Below are 20,271 nucleotides of genomic sequence, written 5' to 3' on the forward strand. Positions count from 1 at the left end.
CCTCACATCGTTTCAGAGTTATAAAAAGACTAAATATTTAACTTCTCTGTTCCAGACGCACCAATGCCGCGCTGTTGCACGTTCGGTACTAAAGAGCAATGTTGTTCGGACAAAGTTGACAGTTAATATACAACTTTACTGTAGAGCTTCACTTAACTAAAGTGATTTACTGAATGCTGGATAAAATTTGGTGCAATGATGTATAATTGGACATCAGCTATTATGGAGGCGACTTGTGGGTGATTATGCAGGTTGGGAGGAAGCACTTGACTCCTTAAAATGTGAATTTTTACACCAAAATTTTCTAACTATCCACGAGTTTTCATGTAAATTTACATATAAGATCTTAAGGGGAATATTAATGAATTGCTAATCTTCTTTAATTTGGATTAAGTCTGAATTCAGATGCTGCGGATGATAGCTTCCTTTTTATTTCAGTAAAGTGTTTTTTTTCCTTTTTTTTACCTAAAGAATACATTCGTATGCTTATCTGAACAAAAGATGGAGAGGTGTTGCATCGTAAGCGTCGACGGGGAAATATCCCGGGAGGGGGGAAGTGACTTTTACAAGGAACATGGTTTTATCCAATGAGTTTCTGAATTGGGTCACTCAGCTGACGCGCTAGGAAGGTGGGCCCCACTATTAAGCTTTGGAAGCTATGCTGCCTTGCGAGCTCAGGTAACCTGTGGGTCAACCAATATTTTATTTTTTTTTAGCGCAACTGTCTGAGCTAATATTTTGGGTCACTCGCCTGGCGCTCTAGGTGGACGGGTCCTTCCCTGAGATTCTTGGTCAGCCTGCCTAAGACTCTAGGCGGGCGTGCCTTTCCAAATGCTAACACATAAGTATTTGCCCAATAAGAGAGTCATATTTACTTCCGTCGTTGACCTGTACCATTTATCCCAACACTTGGAAAAACTATAGGTCTCTTCGTTTGCCTGCGAGTCCAGGAGACTTGTTGGTCATGAGTCAATCCTATGACACGGTATTCCACCAGAGACAGCAAGCGGCCCAGCCTATTAGGCTTAGGTGACTTGTTCACCTGTGAATTTAAGTAAATTCAGTCCCTCATTTTGCATGCAAGTCTTTGGGACATTGTCTCTCACGAGTCAACCCAAAATCAATCCGATCTTTCATCCATTAGTTCTATGATTACCTTAGTTCTGTCCTAGGAATGTTGTATGTTATGGACAGATGGATGATCGACTTATCTATCAACAAGTGAAATGACATCATTTTTATGCAATCCTAAAAAGGGCTTATGCCAGATTTGCCTCTCACCCAGATTATCTGTCTTGACTTTTTTTGCGATTAGCCAGGGCTAGATGCCCGCAACTACTTGGTTTTAATTGAAAATCAACGGAATTAGCTCCAATTCTAGCCGACCCTATAAGGGGGAATATTTCTCGGTTTAACCCAATCAGAGCCCTCTTAGCTGAAAATTGAGGTCGTGAGGGAATTAGGCAAAAGAATACCACCTTAAATAAGACTGTTGTGCGTAAGTTAAAATACTTGTATTTTTTTATGTATAAAAGAGTTTGCAGCAATGAGCATAAAGGAACGACTGAGTCATGCTGCTTCCTCCTCAACTCCTCGTTCTTTAAGCTAAAGTTAGGTTCTACTGTCCCAATTCTTTAATTTTCTTTGTTGCCCTTTACTTCCTTCTTTTCTTTTCAATAAAAGTAATGTGCAATAGTAAATCTTAAAACTATTTGAAATAATATAATATAATAATTCAACTTAAAACGAACGGAAAATATTGGTGCTTCTTTTCATTAATAATTGCATCCTCAGTTTTACTAATTTCTTAAGATTAATATGGCTGAGTAAGTTTCCATTTTTTCCATTTAATCAAGTAAAATCGTCATATTTGATTTTTAATGTCCTTCGTGCTTTGCAGCACTTGATAGGGATTTAGTAATTTGCTCCAGTGATTTTTAGTGATTTCTCTGTTGAGTTTTTCTCAGGATATCGGCAACCTTGCACTTCATGTTGTTAAATTTGAACAATATTGAGCTGTTTTTGTCTTCCCAACTTCTGGATTCAATTTTGCAAAATGCATATTTTCAGTAATACATTTTTTGTCATAGTTGCCATAATGAACTATGAAAACAAACAAGCAAAAGTAATTAGTTGAATTTGATGATACTTTTCGTCCTTAAAAATTCAAACATACAGTCTTTTGATTCTTATAGACAACTGCACGTTAAAAAGAAAACCATACTTTCTTAAGTTTTTTGTTGCTATGTTTTTTTTCTCGTTTCTGCCAACATTTTAGCTGATGTTTTTTTTTTAATTGGCACCAGCTACTACCAAAAACTAAGTAAATACATGTAATGCTTTTTTCAATTAAAAGTTTAATTCATGTATATCCTAATTTTGATTCCACATTACACACTCAAACAGACAGATTTCATTTGCACTGTCCTTGGTACTTACCCTTTTTTAAGATTTAGTTCTTCTTTTTAGATATTCCTAGCATTCATAGTCCTTTGGCAAGTCCAATAGTTTTACAAAGGCGTGGCTCTGTCTATGGATCAAACGTGCCAATGATAACTGAGCTTGTGAATGACAGTAACGTACAGTTTCTTGACCAGGATGACGATGATGACCCAGACACGGAATTGTACCTGACCCAGCCGTTTGCTTGTGGAACAGCTTTTGCTGTTAGCGTCTTGGATTCTCTTATGTCTACTGTGAGTAGTCTGATTCTAGCCTATGTCTTCTGAATATTGATAAAATCGGAATAAACAAAATAGCATTAAGAAAAAACAATGGTTTTGATTTAGGAGAGGTAATCAACTATTTAAAATAAGGATTATTTATTTAAAAACGGCTTCCATAGTCTTTGACAAAAAAAAAATTAAAATTAAAACTAAATGATAGTGTCTTTTACAATGTTAGTCCGAGAACATTTTATAAAATTATTAAACAACACCGCAAATCAATTGTTAAGCCTGATAGTTTTGCAAGGTACTGGCACCAATTTGCTGTTTTTCGTCGTTTTAACTATTAATCTGCCGCAAGGGGTAGAAAATGTCGGTGGTAGACAAGGAGAAACATCCCAAAAAAGGGTTATAGTATTGGCATCTGGTGAGTTTTTAGAAGTCAGAATCGCTCGAGAAATACAGATAGCGCTACTACACGCACAAAAAATGTAAATTTGTAAAATGACGATTTTTGGGCTGCTACTACACTAAACTTTGCTTCAGGTTTTGTTATGTTTATTGTGGATGAATATACTCTTACTTCTCTATATATGTAAAGAAAAAAAAACAAGCTAGAGGATCAATTCTATGATTACTTGTTACTGCCAGAGTATCAACCGGGTAACACTAGAACTAACAATATGAACTGAGAAATGGATGTGAATCAGGTATTCATTTGCTAATGCAGTGTTATATCAATATAGGTTATATTCAATCAGAGACTTGCCAAATATTCATTTAATTGTGTTTATTTGCCCACTATATTTCTAAAATTTGACCTTTTATTGTGACAAACCCCAAACTTGATGGTGTAATTGTTTTGAGGGTCGGAAAAGTGCCTGGCCTGACCGGATACAATTCGACTCCGACTCGGATACTAGGATTGAAATTTATAAAACTCATAATTATGACGGTCATAGGAATCTCACTCAATGTTTTGCTAGCACATACACACACACACGCACATATATATTATATATATATATATTATATTTTTTTATATATATATTTTTATATATTTTATATTATATATTACATATATATATATATATATATATATATATATATATATATATATATTTATATTACATATATTTTTTTTTTTTTTTTTTTTTTTGCAATGTGTTAATACTTGTGATTTGGTAAATTTTATCATATTTAGTTTACCTATTGTTGCTAAAAAGAGGGATATATTAACAGGATAAGCTTGTTTTCGTGTTACTTGGTTGTTTTACGTTTGCTTTTTTCTTTTTCATAGGCATGTATTTTGGGGGTGATACCTGACACGGGGATGCCATGGATATTCTGTGGTAGCCACAACACTTGGCTGGGTAGAGAATTTAAAGTGGCGAAACCCTATAGGCCAGTGTATTCTCCTGATGAGCCCTTGTGTTGGGTTGTTGCCTCTGAATTATTTGTCTTTATTATTTTTTCTATTGTTTGGTAAATGACGACCTATACTTATTGACGACATGACTGCCTGTCCATGGATTATTCTTTATGGTTGATTGTGTTTGGCTATGCTGTTTGACCTATGTGATTGTATGGATGAGTAGGGTTAAGGCCTCATTCAAGTGCAAGTCTATATTAATCACTAATTTAGGAAAACAGTCTTCCTTTTCTCCTTCTGTCTCTTTTTTTTTTTTTTTTTTTTCTTTTTTTTTTTTTATGTGTTTGTGCTGTTGCATTGGTGATTTCTCTTTTCATGATATATATATATATATATATATATATATATATATATATATATATCTTCTATATATATAAAAATAAGTTGTCTGTGGATCTGTGGATCGTGGATCAGGTGACGTCATGTTTCGGCTGACGTCATGAAATTAGCTGCCATCATTTTTGTTATGACGATGCTTAGTATATTGTAAAACACATTAATTTGGTTAATAATATACCATTTAAAACACCAAAATGAACATGCTGGAGTAGTCACTCGGTGAGAGAGGGTGTCAGAACGGAGAATGAAGGTCCCAGGTTCAAATCCTGGTTAGGCTAAAAAAGGTAAAAAACTAAAAACTAAACAAAAAACAGAAAAAACTAAAAAAAGGCAAAAACTACAAAAAAAAACTAAAAACTAATAAAAAAAATAAAAAAGCTAAAAAACTAAAAAAAACTAAAAAAAGGTAAAAAAATAAAAAAACTAAAAACTAAAAAAAAAACTAAAAAAAAGGAAAAAACTGAAAAATAGAAGAGAAAAAGAAAACTAATAAAATTAAGAATAAAAATAAAAAAAAATAAAAAAGATAAAAACTAAAAAAAAAGTAAAAAGAAAAAACGAAAAAAACTAAAAAAGCTAAAAAAAAAAGGTAAAAACCAAAAAAAAACTAAAAAGAAAAAAAGGAAAAAAACTAAAAAAAAATTTCATCTAAAAAACTAAAAAAAAACTAAAAAAAGGTAAGAACTAAAAAAGAAAAAAATAAATGACGACACTCAAAGAGAAAGCGACCGGGACAAAAGGAATGTTCGATTAGCAATCAACAAAGCACCGGGACACAGGGAGTATAAATGACGACCAGGACATAAGTAAAAAAAAAAACTAAAAAAACTAAAAAGAAGGTAAAAACTACGAAAAAACTAAAAAGAAAAAAAAAACAAAAACTAATAAAAAAACTAAAAATCTAAAAATCTAAATAAACTAAAAAAGAAAAAAAAGAAAAAAGGAAAAAAATAAAGGAGAAAAACAAAACTATAAAACGAATGTATATACAGACCGGGACACCGGGATACAAATGACGACCGGGACACAGGGAATATAAATGACCATACATAAGCCATAATGACCAGGACATAAGTAAAAAATATAAATGACGACCGGGACACAGGGACACAACTACAACGGGGACGCCGGGGGGCACAGGGGGATATAAATGACGATCAGGACACCGGGACAGGGAATGGTCGATTAGCAATCACCATCAACAAAGCTCAAGGGCAATCATTAGAATCATGAGGTATAGATCTGAATACGGATTGTTTTCCCATGGACCATTATATGTTGCATGTTCAAGAGTCGGTAAACCTGACAATCTATTTATATGCACAGACAATGGGACAGCAAAGAATGTTGTATATTCGCAAGTTTTACGTAGTTAAAAACATATATATAATATATCTATCTATATTCACAGGTGGGACATAGGGACACAACTACAATGGCGCGTAACTAATATGGCGCGTAACGACTTACGCGTGTGTGTGTGTGTGTGTATGTATTCAACGTTTAGCATTATTTAATGTCATTTTATAGTTCAGTAATGAACGCAGAATGTTTTAAATTTTATATATATTTTATATGTTTTATATATTTTGTTTCAGACTTACTTCAATCAAAATGCCTTGACGTTAATTCGCTCCCTAATAACTGGTGGTGCTACACCGGAACTTGAGTTAATTCTAGCCGAAGGGGCAGGACTCAGGGGAGGATATAGGTAAGTAATAATACATAAACCTATCTTTTTTTAGTAAGGTAAGCTTATAATACTAATAATTGCGTTTTAAAATTTAATGAGCCATGTAAAAAAAAAATTTTTACCCTTGACTAGCTATAACACAAGGGTAGGTAAATATAAAAATGATTTTACCCCTAAACCTCTGAAATAAAACCCTTAAAAATAGTGAATATACAATTAAGGCTACTTCTGTACACAATGGTTGAACCGAGTTGTGACTGTTTCTTTGAGCTTTGGAAGGGTTGCCCCGAAGCTGCTTCTTCAACTCAGAGAACTCAACTCAGAGAACTCAACAACTCAGAGAAGGTTAAATTTAAGGGGATAAGAGGGCTGCATAAGCATTGTGATTTAATGGATTCAAGCATTTTCTAGAATTTTACATGCGTCTTTTCTTGGTTTCAATAGACTACCATAGGACGGCTATAATGAGTCAGCATTAATTATTTTTCTTGGTTAAATAAGCTACATACAAAGTATACCTTTTTGGTCTCCATGGTGGCTGCCGTAACCTTGAGGCTGTTGAAATTTTGTTTTACCTTTTTGGTTCGTATTAGACATTATTATGAGTCCACTGTTGTAAATTTTTGAACACCCCCCCCCCCCCCCACATAGTCTTGACTTGATGCTGAGTGTCTTGCATCTTTTTCCTGAATTAAATTAGTGGCTTGGGGGGGGGGGGAGTTTGCAATGCTTAGAAACTGAAAAGTTTCTTAAATACATTATCGCAAGTCAGTACAAATCATTGACAGAGATACTAAATGCAGAAGACATTTAAAAGCTTGTTCCCAAGCTTGACTTATATATAAGCAGTGAAAATGACTGTTTAAAAAAGTAATATTGATTGTACTTTACTGATTTCTTTTCTATAACCCTGATTGTATTCTATTTTGTATCTGATTGATTGAATCTATAACATTAATTGTATTTTACTAGTTTCTTATCTATAACCCTAAAACTAAGAACTCAATATAGTGTAAAAAATCAATAATTCTAAATTTAATAAACATAATCAAGGATTTTGCCAAAATAATGAATGCAGACTTCCTACAAAATTATCAAATACAACTATAAAACAAGCGGAAATTAATATTAAAGTAGATAGAGGCTGATGATCTCTCTCCTCTCTAAAAATGATCCCCGGTATCGACGGAAGGTTACTGTTTCAAAGTTGAGCAGGATACGATCTCTCATTACCAAAATCACATCTGGGACAAATATAATGTTCTAATGTAATTTTATTTATGTATTTTTTTGAGTGTTAACTGTTCTTTTCAATGAACGTTTTTTTCAAGTATTAAGTACTAGTATTAGGCTAAAGCAGTGTTTCATTGATTATTATTGGGTTATTTCATTATTATTCATTATTTTTCATTATTATTTATTATTATTAATTATTTCATTATTTTATTTGATTATTTCATTTATTATTTGATTATTGATTATTTCATTGATATTAGGTTGAAGCAGTGTTTTATGATGATCACTATTCAAAGTTTATGTTATTTGTACCTTTCGTTTATGTTATTGTAATGTGTTCATGGCTGTATATTTGGCTTTGAAATACACTTATCTATGTATCTATCTATACTACTCCTTCGGTTCATTTACAAGGTTTTCTGTCCACTTCCGATTCGGTTAAGCTTTATTACATAAAACATCCGGTTTGACTATAAAAATCTTTGCTTATTCTTATCAACATTACAACTATTGATACATTTATTTCACAAATTTACACTTTAATTTCATTTGGCACTTTATATTTATTGAAATATTAAATAATAGTCGAAAAATGATACATAATGTCTGAATATTCAAAAAAAGATTTTTGTTTTGTTTTATTTGGTATAAGTGACGTTTAGTTTTCTTTTAAATTTAAGTTAATATATATATATATATATATATATATATATATATATATATATATACATATATATATATATATATATATATATATATATATATATATATATATATATATATATATATATATATATATATATATATATATATATATATATATATATATATATATTTATTAATTTTCTGCAAATTGGTTAATGTCGACATTTAACGGTGAATATCCAAAACACCTGTTTTTCTCCTTGGATTTAGTCACCGTTGCCAGTAAATTTTTTCAATTTAATGCAAGGTTTGATGATGAAACATTAGGTTACTAGGTTTGGTTAGATGAGGTTAGGTTGGTTTAGGTTAGCTTAAGCTAGGTTTTCAACCCATTTCTGATATTTAGAACCAAATTTAACCTAACCTAATCTGACTTAACCTAACTTAATCTAAATTAATATAGACTAGCCTAACCTTAACCTTTACCATCATAGCTTGCATAAGACTAAAAAGCTTACACGTAAACCAAATTGAATCATAACAGAGAAAAGGGAATTTGGGACATTCACCAGTGAATGTCAATAAGTAAATCTCGAACATTCACGGCAACCCGTATATATATATATATATATATATATATATATATATATATATATATATATATATATATATATATATATATATATATATATATATATATATATATATATATATATATATATATATATATATATATACTAATAACTCACTGCAGCACCAAGCCGCCTGAGGCCAACACTGCTACACACGCTCCTCCTCCAACCTAATCTATTTAAAGCCTCCCTCTTTACACCCTCCCAGGAAGTTCCTATTTCCTTTCTTCCCAACCCAGACAAGGACGACCTGCTTTCCGTGTAGCCCCAGACGATTGGCCAAAAAGGACAATCTTCGGTAACCTGTCTTCCTTCAATATATCTTCAACATCCTTCATATATATACATATATATGTTTTATTTAGTACGCTAGAAACTATTTCCAATCGGGATAGATGTCGCGTGGGCCAAATATCTCTGTACGATGGCCCTTTGGCTCAATATGGTGAAGGTGGAAAATATGGAGATCTATTCGTTGCAGCCTTAAGACACTATGGAATGCTGTGTATTGGTTTATACAGGTACGTATCTTGTTGGTTATCATTATTACTTGCATGAACGAATGAACGACTTTATTTAGTCAATAAACTGGTACAGTGTTTCACAATTTAATTTTGTAAATAGAAAACAACATATCAAAAAGCTGAATAATAAACCAAATAATACAACGAAATAGGATAAACAAAAACAGGCATAATTCCATCAAAAAGAGTAGATGACGGAGAAAAAAAGAATTATAGCCTAAAAATAATTTGTACAATATCCTGCCTCTTTGTTGTATTCAATTATGCTAGAACTCTGTGCCCAGTCTCTTTAATGTATAAAATAATCTTATTATTAAACATATGAGAATCAGATAACTCTTATGACTTGATTTACATTTGAATTCTTTTAGTCTGAATAGTTTATACTCTAAAATTTATTATTATTCATCTTAAGTTTAACGATTGATCTTATTAATTATTAACTAAAAAAACTTTTTTTCCAAAAAATAGTAAAGAACTTTTTTAAGCCAAAAATGAGCAAAAATACCACAAATCAGCATCTACAAATAAATTAAACCTAAAACGAACAGAAATTACAATAAATAACCGAGTGAAATTCAACGAGCAGAAATTGACATAGTAGGACTCAAAATCCCTATGCTTGCTAAAAGCCATAACATAATTTGCACTTTACCGAAAATTATTTTTTTTATGTTTCCACTCTTATAGCTTTGATAAATCAAACATTATTTAAGATTTTAAGAAATAAATATAAGCATATGCTTCTGACTGTCAATGCAACTGACAGTGCATGACTGACTCTGACTGTCAACATAACTGACAATGCACATTAATTTGTATTGACAAATGGAATCTCTTGAGCATAGTGAAAAAAATGGGTTATGGCTGGCGACTTCAACTGCGATCCAGCCAAAGACATTATCCACTCTGACATTTTTTCTAATTTGCCTACCTGTATCATTTCAAATATATCCAAAGTCTCTTGATTTTACATATATCCATTCTAGTGGACGTTCTTCCAATATTGACCGCGTTTTGTCGTATAGTTCAATTCCTTGTCTGCCCATTACAGTAACCCATATCCATCACAGTATCCCCATCACAATTAGTGACCATCTTGGACTATCTTTTCATCTACGGCTATCACAGGACATTAATATTCAAAAGACAAGAAGGTGGGTGCAGAAGAAGAAATGGAATAAATGCGTGCTGATTTGTATATGGCCACTATCTCCTCTTTTCTTTCCCGCATTAAAGTGACGTTCCACTTACTATGCTTCAGTCTTAAATTCAAATTCAAATTCACTTTATTTTAAAAACATGCGACGGACAGAGCCGATTATTAGTTGTTTTTTTTTTGTCATATACACATGAAAATTAGTCGACAAGTCAAAATTAACATACACAATATTATAATATACACAATTAAGAACTATATTCCGGATTAAAAAGTCGACCCGGCATTAAACAACTTAACAACAAGGGCACAAACCTAAGCTCATAACGAGTATTTGACACAGTCACAGGTTAAAGTTTTGGTAGAGGCTGTGCAATGGCCCTGATTGGTCTTACCCGTGCTGGTTGATGTTTGGCCGGAGGATATTTCGGTGTATAGGGCTGGGCAGGATTTTATTCCGAAAGGATTGGCCGAGTTTTAAACGACGGGACTAAAGGGTTGAATGGTTTTCTCCTGAAGTATCTGTCACAGTTGATCTTAACACTTATTACCGTAGGTTGTTCATACCATTAAAGTTGCTGAATCAACAAAAGTCCCTACGAGGAGTGTCAACACTGGCAGATAAAACCGAAATGGTCGAGTCTGCTGAGCTTCAGACAGAAAAGCAGCACGCAAATATGTGGCTGAGTATTTGGATTGCATGTGGAAGACCTTTACAAAGAAAAGTGTTTTAGTTGAAATGGAGCACTAAACGCAAGTTTAAAGCTGAGCTGAAAAAGAAACATCTTATTCTTGGACAATATTTCACTAGAAATAAGATATTGTGGCAAAATATAATCCGAACTGATGGAAGTTCACCAAGTTCTTCTTTGACTATGGGTGACTGGAATTCTTATTACATGTCAGTTTACAAGATTGAAAATCTTGCCATAAGCAATAATTACGGAGAGATTACTATAATTACGGAGATGTAATAATAATTACATTGATTGCAAAGAAAGGCAAAGATACAAGTGATTGTAAATCTTACAGACCTTCAAGTGTTTCCTGCAATTTGAGTAAAAATATTTGAATATGCTATTTTTCCCGAGCTAGACACCGGACTTTTGGAGATAACCACCTTGGATTCCAAAAAGGTGTTGGTTGCCCAGGGGCACATAGATTACTAGCAAACGTTCTAATGGATTTAGTGAGTACAAAGTCACCCCTTAATGCGTACACTGTTGGTTCATCAAAAGCGCTCGATAGCACTAATCATATGCAATCTTTTGACGGCATGATATAAAGTTTTGGTATGCAAATTTGACAATATCTGCCAAATTGAAGGGCAATTAATTGGTTTAATTGCCCTTTAATTGGTTTCAAAACCAATTAAAGTCAAAAGAAAGGTGAAGCAAAGCAATGTTCTTAGTACCGTTATTTCCAAAAATTGGATCTCTAACATTCCAAGCCACATCTCTTCGTCTCCTCTGCTTCACGATTTATCTTATATAGCTTACACATATGATATTCTTCTTCTCAGCAGATCGAAGGCAGACTTACAAGAAAATCTGAATAGACCGCAAAGCGAATTTCGGTCAATCGGACTTTCTTTTAACATTGAAAAGTGTGAGTTTTAACTTTCAATACAGCTAAGAGTGATAGTGGTTCCCTGGTAAATCAGTCAGTCCCTTTTGTGTCAGAATTGAAATACACCGGATTAATGATTTTTGAAACGCTCCACAAAACAAGGAAACGCATTGTGAAGCACACAACCGCCATCATTAAACGTGCTAACGGGACTGTTGTTCCAAATCGAGGGCGATACTCCAGGAAATCACTTGCTTCAATTTATCGTTCAGTGTGCCAACCTCACACTATTTACCTTGCCGGTGCGTTTAATCGACTTGCCGAGAGTGAAATAGATAAAATAAGTAATTGCTATTTTAAATATGCAAAGTTTCTATTGTTTCATCCTTGGTTCTTCCTATTGTTTCTTCGACGGCACCGAAATTACCGTCTCAAAAAGTTTGGAATTACGATTCCAGTGAAGAATGGTCGAGCAACCATAAGAAGTCTGAGACAAAAGCGATACTGAATAGACGACGCTTTTTTCCAACAATAACTTAAGTGTTTATTTTTATTGGTGCGTTTGGTTTTTGCGAAACAAGTTTTTGTGAAAATTTTCAGAATTCCACATTATTGAGAGTAGAAAGGAATTACTGAATATTATATTTTGCTTAGGATGATTTAGAGCAGAGATGAAGGTGACATTTACTTGTGCTTTAAACTCAGTTTCAAGTGATTAATAATATAGTGAAGGTAAATTAAGTATAAATAATTTCATGCTTCAGGAAAATATAAAGTAGAGGGAAAAGTTGACAGAAATGCTCCTATGTCAATAGATGCTATCATGGGTGCAGACAGAGGGGAGGGGCATGCCCCCTGGAAATTTGGGACTGTAATTATAAAGAAATCAAAGAATATAGAGCAGAATAGGAAAAAACCATGGAAAAAATGAGTGTTGCCCCATTTTTGGAATCGTGTCAATAGATTTTGACCATTAATAAGAAAAGTAAAGTTCTGATTTGTGCTTGAGTGACCCTTTTCGAGTTTTCTATAACATGATTCTATATGATATGGTTGGAGCAACAAAAAAATTCAAATTCTTCATAATAATGAATGGTAAGAAAATAACGATCCTTGTCAATAACAATATTATAAGAGCCTATTGATAAAATTCAATCAAAGAATCAGCTTTTTATGGTGATCCTAGTTATTGATAAAATTCAATCAAAGAATCAGCTTTTTATGGTGATTCTAAATATGCATTTGTTTATTAGTAATTAGTGTAGTGATTAGTGCACAAGAAAGTTTGTTTAATTACAAAAAACACTAGGAAAACAACTTAATAAGGGGGTAATTTCGGTAAAAATATGCCGTCAACTCTGCTTGCATTGCAAGAGTACCCATGAGCTGATATATGAAGCCACTATAATCAGAAATGTTTTACCTGAACGGAACGCTGGGAATTTCTTAACTTCCCCTTGAACGCACACGTTTTTTGTGTTTTATTATCATTTTTTTTCCAGGAGTAATTACATTTATCTAGTTTTCACTTTGAATAAGATTGGATTTTTTACAGTTGTGAAGTAAGGTTTCAAATATATTGGTTTTCGGTATTCAAAATTAAATTTAAAATATTTATTTAAAAATTTACAACTGATTTTCTTAATCTTAGTTTTAGTGTTTTATTGTGAATTAAATAAAAAACTGTTTTTTTTTTACTGCAAGTAAGGAGCGACATTAAAACTTAAAACGAACAGAAATTATTCCGTATATGGAAAAGGTTGTACCCTCCTCAACGCCCCGCTCTTTATGCTAAAGTTTGACTCTTTCTTACAACTCTACTTTTTAAAACAATAAAAAACTGTAATGTAAAGAGCGAGGCGTTGAGGAGGGGACAACCCCTTTCATATACGGAATAATTTCCTTACTTGCAGTTAAAAAAAACTTATTTTTTTATATTTAGTTTCTGAACGTTTTTGAATTAATGCATGTTTTGATTGTGGCTCACTGCACATTAGTAATTAAAACAAAATTTGCATATTTTTTTTTTTGCTAAATGGCTTTCTCATAGTTTTGATTGGACGATTTTAAAAAAAATGGGGTGGGGGAGGAAGCCTAGTTGCCCACCATTTTTTAGTTACTTAAATGTGCAACTAGATTTTTTCACGAACGTTTTTGTTAGTAATAAACATACGTAGCTTACGAATTAACTTACGTAACGAACTTCTATATTTGTGTATTTTTAATGCGTATATGAGGGGTTTCGCCCCCTCGTCAATACCTTGCTCTTTACACTGAGGCTTGAATTTCGTCCCAAATCTTTCAGAATGACCCCTGAATCACAAAGGCCGTAGAATAAATAGTTGAAATTACTAAAAATGCTTTAGCGTAAAGAGCAAGGTATTGTGGAGGAGACGAACCCCCTTATATACGTAATTTTATGTTCGTTTTAAGTTTTAATGCTGCTCATTACTTCCAGTTGAAAAAAATTGTTTATTTTCTCATTTTTTTTTTAATAATGCTAGAAAATCCTGCGCCCCCTTAATGGAAATTCTCTTCCTTCATGATAATTTCCTCCATAGAAAGATCCTCCCACGTAACCCTCTCTCCCTCACCCACCCCCACCCCAACGCAAAAAAGTCCCCTTGAAAATGTCTGTACACGTGATAATCTATATATAAAAAAAAAAAGTTGTTTGTCTATGTGTCTGTCTACTGACGTCATGTTTGTGTGTCGACTGACGTCATGTTTGTCAACTGACGTATTTATCTATATATCTTCTATCTCTATATATATATAAAAATAAGTTGTCTGTGTGTGTGCGTGTGTGTCGAGTGACGTCATTTTTGCGTGTCGACTGACGTCATTATAAGGATTGAGCTGTATGCGTCATGAAGTTGTTTGTCGAGTGACGTCATGTTTGTCAACTGATGAAATTACATACCGGGACACCGGGACACAAATGACGACCGGGACAAGGTGGCGCGAAGCGCCACCCCAACAGCTAGTTATATATATATAAATAAGTTGTCTATGTGTGTGTGTTGAGTGACGTCATGTTTATGTGTCGACTGACGTCATGTTTGTCGACTGACGTCATTATAAGGATTGAGCTGTATGCGTCATGAAGTTGTTTGTCGACTGACGTCATGTTTGTCAACTGATGAAATTACATACCGGGACACCGGGACACAAATGACGACCGGGACACAGGGAATATAAATGACGACCAGGAACCTCAAAGAGATATTACAGACTGGGACACCCGGACACAAATCACGACCGGGACACAGGGAATATAAGTATCGACCGGGATACAAACAAACAACTACAAAGGGGACGCCGGGGGCACAGGCGGGATATATAAATGACGACTGGGACACAGGGATTGTTCGAATAGAAATTACAGACCGGGACACCGGGACACAAATGACGACCAGGACATCGGGACACAGGGAATATAAATGAAGACCGGGACACTCAAAGAAAAATTACAAACTGGGACACCGGGACACAAATGACGACCGGGACACAGGGAATATAAATGACGACCGGGACACAGGGACACATCATTAGAATAATGAGGTATAGATCTAAATACGGATTGTTTTTCTCAAGGATAATTATATGTTGTATGTTCAAGAGTCAGTAAACCTGGCAATTTATTTATATGCTTATATATATATATATATATATATATGCATATTTATATGCATATATATATATATATATATATATATATATATATATATATATATATATATATATATATATATATATATATATATATATATATATATATATATATATATATATATATATATATATATATATATATATATATATATATATATATATATATATATATATATATATATATATATATATATATATATATATATATATATATATATATATATATATATATATATATATATATATATATATATATATATATATATATATATCTATTCACAGGTGGGACACAGGGACACAACTACAATGGCGTGTAACTAATATGGCGCGTATATATATATATATATATATATATATATATATATATATATATATATATATATATATATATATATATATATATATATATATATATATATATATATATATATATATATATATATATATATATATATATATATATCTATTCACAGGTGGGACACAGGGACACAACTACAATGGCGCGTAACTAATATGGCGCGTAACGATTCACGCGCGCGGGGGGGTTTTGGGGGCGCGAAGCGCCCCACCAACTAGGTGTTGGGGTGGCGCAAAGCGCCACCCCAACAGCTAGTATATATATAAAAATAAGTTGGCTGTGTGTGTGTGTCGAGTGACGTCATGTTTGTGTGTCCACTGACGTCATGTTTGTCGACTGACGAAATTACAGACCGGGACATCGGGACACAAATGACGACCGGGACACCGGGACATAGGGAATATAAATTACGACCGGAACACTCAAAGTGAAAGCGACCGGGACACAAGGAATGTTCGATTGACGACCGGGACAAAAATGACGACCGGGACACAAGGAATATAAATGACGACCGCGACAATCAAAGAGAAATTACAGACTGGGACACCGGAACACAAATGACGACCGGGACACAGGGAAACAACAACAACGGGGACGCCAAGGGGCACAGGGGGATATATAAATGACGACGGGGACACTTGGAATGTTCGATTAGCAATCACCATCAACAAAGCTCAAGGGCAATCATTAGAATAATGAGGTATAGATCTGAATACAGATTGTTTTTCCCATGAACAATTATATGTTGCATGTTCAAGAGTCGGTAAACCTGACAATCTATTTACATGAACAGACAATGGGACAGCCAAGAATGTTGTATATTCACAAGTTTTACGTAGTTATATATATATATATATATATATATATATATATATATATATATATATATATATATATATATATATATATATATATACATATATATATATATATGTATATATAAAAAAAGGAAAAAACTGAAAAATAAGCTAAAATAAAGGTAAAAACCAATAAAAAACTAAAAAGAAAAAAAGGAAAAAACTAAAAAAAATTTTCATCTAAAAAACTAAAAAAAAACTAAAAAAGGTAAAAACTAAAAGAACTAAAAAAGAAAAAAATAAATGACGACACTCAAAGAGAAAGCGACCAGGACAAAAGGAATGTTCGATTAGCAATCAACAAAGCACCGGGACACAGGGAGTATAAATGACGACCAGGACATAAGTAAAAAAAAAAACTATCTATATATATAAAAATAAGTTGTCTGTGGATCTGTGGATCGTGGATCAGGTGACGTCACCTGAAAAAACTGGATCAGGTGACGTCAAAACTGAAAAAACTAAAAAAAGGCAAAAACTACAAAAAAAACTAAAAACTAATAAAAAAAATAAAAAAGCTAAAAAACTAAAAAAACTAAAAAAAGGCAAAAACTACAAAAAAAACTAAAAACTAATAAAAAAGCTAAAAAACTAAAAAAACTAAAAAAAAGGCAAAAACTACAAAAAAAACTAAAAACTAATAAAAAAAATAAAAAAGCTAAAAAACTAAAAAAACTAAAAAAACTAAAAAAAGGTAAAAAACTAAAAAAACTAAAAACTAAAAAAAACTAAAAAAAAGGAAAAAACTGAAAAATAAGCTAAAATAAAGGTAAAAACCAATAAAAAACTAAAAAAAAACTGAAAAAACTAAAAAAAGGCAAAAACTACAAAAAAACTAAAAACTAATAAAAAAAAGTAAAAAAGCTAAAAAACTAAAAAAACTAAAAAAACTAAAAAAACTAAAAAAAGGTAAAAAACTAAAAAAAAAAAAAATAAAGAAAAACTAAAAAAAAGGAAAAAACTGAAAAATAAGCTAAAATAAAGGTAAAAACCAATAAAAAACTAAAAAGAAAAAAAGGAAAAAACTAAAAAAAATTTTCATCTAAAAAACTAAAAAAAACTAAAAAAGGTAAAAACTAAAAGAACTAAAAAAGAAAAAAATAAATGACGACACTCAAAGAGAAAGCGACCAGGACAAAAGGAATGTTCGATTAGCAATCAACAAAGCACCGGGACACAGGGAGTATAAATGACGACCAGGACATAAGTAAAAAAAAAAAATTAACAAAACTAAAAAGAAGGTAAAAACTACAAAAAAACTAAAAAGAAAAAAAACTAAAAACTAATAAAAAACTAAAAAATCTAAAAATCTAAATAAACTAAAAAAGAAAAAAAAAAGGAAAAAAATAAAGGAGAAAAACAAAACTAAAAAACGAATGTATATACAGACCGGTACACCGGGATACAAATGACGACCGGACACAGGGAATATAAATGACGACCGGGACACAGGGACACAACTACAACGGGGACACCGGGGGAAACAGGGGGATATAAATGACGACCGGGACAAAAAAACTAAAAAGAAAAAAAAACTAAAAACTAATAAAAAAACTAAAAAATCTAAAAATCTAAATAAGCTAAAAAAGAAAAAAAAAGGAAAAAAATAAAGGAGAAAAACAAAACTAAAAAACGAATGTATATACAGACCGGGACACCGGGATACAAATGACGACCGGGACACAGGGAATATAAATGACGACCGGGACACAGGGACACAACTACAACGGGGACACCGGGGGAAACAGGGGGATATAAATGACGACCGGGACACCGGGACAGGGAATGGTCGATTAGCAATCACCATCAACAAAGCTCAAGGGCAATCATTAGAATCATGAGGTATAGATCTGAATACAGATTGTTTTCCCATGGACCATTATATGTTGTATGTTCAAGAGTCGGTAAACCTGACAATCTATTTATATGCAAAGACAATGGGACAGCAAAGAATGTTGTATATTCGCAAGTTTTACGTAGTTAAAACCATATATATATATATATATATATATATATATATATATATATATATATATATATATATATATATATATATCTATATTCACAGGTGGGACATAGGGACACAACTACAATGGCGCGTAACTATTATGGCGCGTAACGACTTACGCGCGCGGGGGGGCTTGGGGGGGGCGCGAAGCGCCCCCACCAACTAGGTGTTGGGGTGGCGCGAAGCGCCACCCCAACACCTAGTATATATATATATATATATATATATATATATATATATATATACACTAATATATATACACTATATATACACTATATATATACACTATATATAATATATATATATATATATACAGGTTTTTAGCACAAAAACCTGAAAAGAAAAAAAAACACTTTGAGGGATGTATTGACTTTAAGAATTTGAATGCTTCATAAAGCTAGGTTAGACAAATACAACAAATGGGTAGGCAGGTAAAATAGGGTGGAAACATTTTGAGCAGAATATCTAATTAGTCAGCTTCCAAAGTATCTCTTAACCATACTGATATGAAAGATACATTTAAATGATTGTGTCAGGTATGACATCATATATATATATATATATATATATATATATATATATATATATATATATATATATATATATATATATATATATATATATATATATATATATATATATATATATATATATATATATATATATATATATATATATATATATATATATATATATATATATATATATATATATATATATATATATACACTAATATATATACACTATATATACACTATATATATACACTATATATAATATATATATATATATACAGGTTTTTAGCACAAAAACCTGAAAAGAAAAAAAAACACTTTGAGGGATGTATTGACTTTAAGAATTTGAATGCTTCATAAAGCTAGGTTAGACAAATACAACAAATGGGTAGGCAGGTAAAATAGGGTGGAAACATTTTGAGCAGAATATCTAATTAGTCAGCTTCCAAAGTATCTCTTAACCATACTGATATGAAAGATACATTTAAATGATTGTGTCAGGTATGACATCTATATATATATATATATATATATATATATATATATATATATATATATATATATATATATATATATATATATACTAGCTGTTGGGGTGGCGCTTCGCGCCATCCCAACACCTAGTTGGTGGGGCGCTTCGCGCCCCCCAAGCCCCCCCGCGCGCGTAAGTCGTTACGCGCCATATTAGTTACGCGCCATTGTAGCTGTGTCCCTGTGTCCCACCTGTGAATAGAGATAGATATGAATATATATTTTTAACTACGTAAAACATGCGAATATACAACATTCTTCGCTGCCCCATTGTCTGTGCATATAAATAGCATTTATATTCCCTGTGTCCCGGTCGTCATTTGTGTCCTGTTGTCCCAGTTTGTATTTTCTCTTTGAGTGTCCCGGTCGTCATTTATATTCCCTGTGTCCCAGTGTCCCGGTCGTCATTTGTGTCCCGGTGTCCCGGTCGTC

General features: G+C 32.5%; 1 protein-coding gene across 27 annotated transcripts in view; it reads left to right on the forward strand.

Annotated features, from left to right (window-relative positions):
* Positions 1–20,271, forward strand: part of LOC136041182 (calcium-activated potassium channel slowpoke-like) — a 280,833-nt gene that overhangs the window by 247,862 nt on the left and 12,700 nt on the right. For 26 of the 27 annotated variants that reach the window (XM_065725713.1, XM_065725714.1, XM_065725712.1 and 23 more), the window contains 3 exons: positions 2,470–2,696; positions 6,036–6,148; positions 9,009–9,164. In XM_065725713.1, the coding sequence (XP_065581785.1) occupies positions 2,470–2,696; positions 6,036–6,148; positions 9,009–9,164 (496 nt within the window). The remainder of the gene's footprint in view (positions 1–2,469; positions 2,697–6,035; positions 6,149–9,008; positions 9,165–20,271) is intronic. The other variant, XM_065725734.1, reaches the window with a different exon arrangement.

Source organism: Artemia franciscana, unplaced genomic scaffold (genome assembly GCF_032884065.1).
Source record: "Artemia franciscana unplaced genomic scaffold, ASM3288406v1 PGA_scaffold_1179, whole genome shotgun sequence".
Lineage (NCBI taxonomy): Eukaryota > Metazoa > Arthropoda > Branchiopoda > Anostraca > Artemiidae > Artemia > Artemia franciscana.